The 5,116-nt window shown below is 61.6% G+C and overlaps 2 protein-coding genes across 2 annotated transcripts in view; both read left to right on the plus strand.

Annotated features, from left to right (window-relative positions):
- Nucleotides 1-1,344: 1,344 nt before the first annotated feature.
- Nucleotides 1,345-2,892, plus strand: VDAG_07578 (FAD binding domain-containing protein; the record flags this gene model as incomplete). Its single annotated transcript, XM_009656483.1, has 1 exon — nt 1,345-2,892. The coding sequence occupies one exon, from the start codon at nt 1,345-1,347 to the stop codon at nt 2,890-2,892; it is 1,548 nt and encodes a 515-aa protein (XP_009654778.1).
- An 850-nt stretch (nt 2,893-3,742) lies between these two features.
- The window catches only part of VDAG_07579 (SH3 domain-containing protein), a gene marked incomplete at both ends in the record, with an annotated part of 1,972 nt that continues 598 nt past the window's right edge, over nt 3,743-5,116 (plus strand). The window contains 2 exons of the mRNA XM_009656484.1: nt 3,743-4,493; nt 4,548-4,982. Of these exons, the coding sequence (XP_009654779.1) occupies nt 3,743-4,493; nt 4,548-4,982 (1,186 nt within the window). The remainder of the gene's footprint in view (nt 4,494-4,547; nt 4,983-5,116) is intronic.

Here is a 5,116-nt window from a genome sequence, read left to right on the forward strand (position 1 = left end):
TTTGGATGTGTTACTAGCCACTTGCTCACATTACCTATCCCCTCGCCGTCGATACCGTCACTCCCGCATCACCTTTGCGCCCTACTCCTTGTCAGCTCCCACAGCCCGTATGTCCACCCAACTGTTTCCATCCATCTCAGTAGGCCGTCCCCCTGGAGGCTGAGGCCAGCGGCCTATCTCTCCGTCAACGTCTTATACCTCCCGCCCCCTGCGCGCTCTAGCGCTCCTACCCCTCCCCCGTTCCCCCTCTGCCCACGTCTGTCCTCCTACGCGTACACATAACTGTATAGCATAGATACCTCATCGGCGGAGACAGATAGCTATCCACAGATACACATAAAGATCTATGAGCCGGGTTGGAGATGCGGCGATTCATACCTGCGTGATTGGGGTGTCGAGGCCTAGATAAACATGAGCCATCAACCTCTTCAAAATCGATCAACCCCCAACAGCCAATGAAGCCAAAGACCATCGGCTGACAAAACACCATCCAACTCAAGTGTCAAGATGAACCCCGCTACCGAAGAATCCATTGATCAATGGTGCTTCTTTCGAGTGCCTCGGGGGTTCTGCGAAGGCCGTCGACCGACCATGGACCTACCAACTCGGCAGGTCGGCCGTCCATGGCCTCGACACTCCCCTGCCCACCGCGTTCTCCTTGCAGAAGCATGACAAGAACATGGGGCTGCAGGTCGCAATCATCACATGCAGCCGGCGCAGAAGAAGCCTGGGCCATCCAGGGGGGCCACGTACCATGTACAGTACCTGGGCTGCATACCCTGTCATGGTACGAATACCTCACAGTCCTTTGCTGCGCTGCTGCTGCGGCCTTCCGCGCTATAAGCAATAAGCTCTCCACGAGGGCAGAATACTGCCAGGCCCCTGCAGAGGCCATGCCCCCCCCCAATCATCAATACTACAGGTTCGGCGGCATACATGGTACGCCACGCCAGTTGGTGCTGGTTAAGTCCGCAACATCGGCGTTGTTCCTGGAATCCGGCCAAGGCACACGATCTCCTCATCTCCGGTGCTTCCTGCAGTCAATATTCTGTACTCGATGTAGTAATTGGCTCGTCTGAGGAAAGGGCCGTAGGATTCCCTTTAAGACGCATGTCACACCCCAGGTTCCGAGATGCCTCTTGCCATGCGTCAGGAAGAGTGTGTGTGAGCGTGTGAGACATCGAGTTCAACTTCCTGTCTCGTCCTTGTCCATCATCTCGCCCCCCTTGACCGAAGCAAACGCTTGCTCCGATCGTCCAGCCGCGTCTCGCGCCTCGCCTCCTCTTCTTCCGCACCCCCCACCGACAAGCAGCAGCAACAGCGGCAGCAGACATGCTCGGAAACATGAAGTCTCTGATGGTCCTGGGCTACGCCGCCGCGGCGGCCCTCGCCGGTGTCACGCCCGCCGTCCACTACGAGCGCGAGGCAGACATCGGTCCCCGCACCCTCTCCTTCCTCGGCTGCGCGGCCCTCAAGCTCGTGCACCCGGCCAAGGTGTTCTACCCGGGCGACGCCGTCTACGAGGCCGAGAACAAGGCCTTCTGGTCCAACACGCAGCTCATGAACCCCAAGTGCATCTTCCGCCCCGCCAACGCCGAGGACGTGTCCGCCGGCATCCTCAACAGCCGTCTGACCCAGACCAAGTTCGCCGTCCGCGGCGGCGCCCACACTGCGATCAAGGGCTTCAACAGCATCGACGACGGCGTCCTCATGGTCCTGTCCAACCTCACGACCCTCGCCGTCTCCTCGGACCGCAAGTCCGTCCAGGTCGGTCCCGGCTACAAGTGGGGTGCCGTCTACAAGTACCTCGAGCAGTACGACGTGGCCGTCGCTGGCGGTCGTCTCGCGCCCGTCGGTGTGCCTGGTCTCCTCCTCGCCGGCGGTGTCAGCTTCTACGGCAACCAGGCCGGCTGGGCCGCCGACAACGTGCTCGACTACGAGGTCGTGCTGTCGAGCGGCCGCGTCGTCAAGGCGTCGGCGTCGGAGAACACGGATCTCTTCTGGGCCCTCAAGGGCGGCAGCAACAACTTTGGCATCGTGACCAAGTTCACGCTGCGCACGTTCCCCTCGAAGCGCGTCTTCGCCGGCGCCTACACAGTGGGCGGCGACGACATTGACGCGTTCCTCCAGGCCATCGCCAACTACTCGGCCTTCAACACGGACCCGCTGTCGCACATTGTGCCCATGGTGGTGCCCTCGGACGCCGAGAACAGCGTGGGCTCGGCGATTCTCTTCTACGACAGCGAGACGGAGACGCGCCCGGCGTGCTTTGAGCCGTTCTTCGCCATCCCTGCCATTGCCAACACGCTCGCGTTCAAGACGGTGGCCGACTTTGCCGTCGAGGTCGGCGGTCTGGTCGTCGACCAGATCAACGACGTCTTCGTCGCGGGCTCGACCGTGGGCAAGAACTACAACGAGCTCCTCGAGGGCATCCAGATCTCGCACGACGTCTTCATCAGCCAGCTGCCGTCGCTGTACGCGTCCGTGCCGCTCGAGGACCTCGTGCTCGTGTCGATCAACTGGCAGCCCATCACGCCGCTGTGGCAGTCGGCGTCGGCGCGCGCCAACCCCGGCGGCAACGCGCTTGGCATCGACGTTCAGAACAAGGGCACGCTCATGGCGTGGGCCGAGGTCGTCGAGTGGCGCTCGGCCAAGTACGAGGCCGCCGTCAACAGGTGGGTCGAGAGCACGACCAAGGCCATCAACGACGCGACCAAGGCGGCCGGTCTCTTCGACGCCTTCAACTACATGGGCGAGGCTGCCGCGTTCCAGGAGGTCTTCCCCGGCTACGGCGCCGCCAGCGCCAAGAAGCTGCTCGACATCTCGCGCAAGTACGACCCCATGCGCGTCTTCCAGAGGCTGCTGCCCGGCGGCTTCAAGATCGGATGGTAGATGATCGAGTCTGATGCGAGGTGGATGAGAATCCTCGAGAGTTGGTGTCGCCGTGTTTGGTCTGTTGGATCAAGCGTTAGACAATAGCCTAATGACAAAGCCAAAATCTTTACCAAGCAAATCACATGTCTGACGCGATGAAGAAGATGGACGAAGCAAGAAATTGGCCGGGGAAGGGAGGCAAAGACGAAATCGGCCGGGGAAGGGGGATATAGAAAGTCTAAGGCTGATGATGTGAATAAACAAAGCAGCGAATTGCGAGAGCGAAAGCGACGAGGCTCCGCCAGCAGCCTCGTCTCCAGGCACACAGGCAAGACAGGCAGGTGCCTTGCTGCGATGCTCTTCACTGCAACATGCTGCAAGGCCCTGCACAGCCCCCTTGCCCCCCCTGAAGAAGCGGGTCTTTCTGGGCTGTGCCACAGCATGTGTTTGCATGAGCCACGCGGTGACATCACCTGCCAACGCACCCCTCCGCCCCTCCTTCCTGCCCCTCTCCTCCCTCCCGCCGCTGCCTGACACGAGCTTGAGATGTGGTTGGAAGCTCAGATTTCCTGATTCCGCACCATCACATCACCAGGATCAGGCCATCTGCAGCTCTCGCTTTGGTGGATTCGTATGCCGCCGCGTGGGCTCCAAGAGTATAAGACCATCAGCTCGTCTTGACTTCCCTCCTCACTTGGCTCCCCCTACCTATCATCGCCTACAACTGCATAGTCCCCCGCAACACCAATCCAGATACCCCACCTCTAAGCACCAAATCTCACGATACCCTCGTTCCCGGCTTTATCCTCGAGCATCTGATTTCGACCTACAGCACTTTTGTTTTCCGGTCACTTCTTCCACAATCGCAATGTCTTCAAACCCCGAGAAACCCCCCCTCTCGGGTCAGGTCCCCGACCAGAACCAGGAGCCTTACTACCCGACACCAGCGGCCTCTGGCCTTCCCCCCGCAGGCTTCGGACAGCCAACCCAGTCATCTCAACAACCCCAGCAACCCCAGCAGTCTGACCTTCCTCCCGCCTACCCTTCCAACGAGCAGCACGCCGCGCCCACGGAGAAGGGCGCCGCCGTGCCCGCCTCTCAGACAACCCAGCAGAATGCGCCCTACTTCCCTCCGCCGCCTCCCGGCCCTCCCCCCACACACACCGACACGGGCCTGACCGCCGCCTCGTCCAACCCTTCCCAGTTCTACAAGTCCTCCAACGACTACGAGGGCCCCGCGCCGCCGCTGCCTGGACCTCGTCCCTCTCAGCAGGGCGTTCACGACGAGAAGACTGTTCCCACCTATAACTCCGCCCAGCCGCACTTTGCGCCGCCTCCGGGCCAAGCCGCCGCTGCCGCCACCGCGAGTGACCACCACCACCAACACCAGCAGCCACCTGCCTACGCCACCAACGCTCCATCGTCCGCGGCCCCCGGTGCTGTTGCCGCTGATGGCAAGAAGCCCCATCGCAGCTGGGGCGACAGGCTTGCTCAGATGGGCAGCAAGGCCGCCATCCCCATCAATGCCCTCGCCAACAAGATGGGCTCCCAGAGCTTCCTTCCCACCACCATGGACCGCGAGTGTGAGAAGGCCGCTCAGATCCTGAAGAGCTTCTGCAGTACGTCCCCTCTCATCACACCACACTGATGGCAATTACTGACCAGACACACAGAGGAGGGCATCACCTCCGACCACGTTGAGGAGAAGCCCTTGCACGAGGTGACAACCGTCGACCCCAAGAACAAGGAAAAGGAAAAGGCGCCTCGCAAGCGGACTGGCGCTATCGTCAAGATCCCTTCCAAAGTCATCGCCAAGGCCCAGGGCCTCGCCATCTTCACGACGGCGCGCGTGGGCTTCCAGTTCTCCGGCGCCACGGGCTCCGGCGTCCTCATCGCCCGCCGCGCCGATGGCTCGTGGTCGCCCCCCTCCGGTATCCAGGTGCACGCCCTCGGCGCTGGCTTCATGATTGGCGTCGACATTTACGACTGCGTATGCGTCATCAACACCCAGGAGGCCCTCAAGGCCTTCATGAGCACCCGCGTCAGTCTCGGCCCCGACGTCGCCGTCACAGCCGGTCCCTACGGTGCAGGTGGTGTCCTCGACTTCGGTACAGGGTACAGCGGCGGCCGCAAGTCGGATGAGCAGCAACGACTGGCCGAAGAGCAGGCCGCGGAGAAGAAGGCCGAGGAAGAGAAGCTGCAAGCCGAGGGCCTGAAGCCTAACGAGAAACCTGGCAACCAG

The sequence above is a fragment of the Verticillium dahliae genome, genomic scaffold, assembly GCF_000150675.1.
Source record: "Verticillium dahliae VdLs.17 supercont1.17 genomic scaffold, whole genome shotgun sequence".
Taxonomy (NCBI): Eukaryota; Fungi; Ascomycota; class Sordariomycetes; order Glomerellales; family Plectosphaerellaceae; genus Verticillium; species Verticillium dahliae.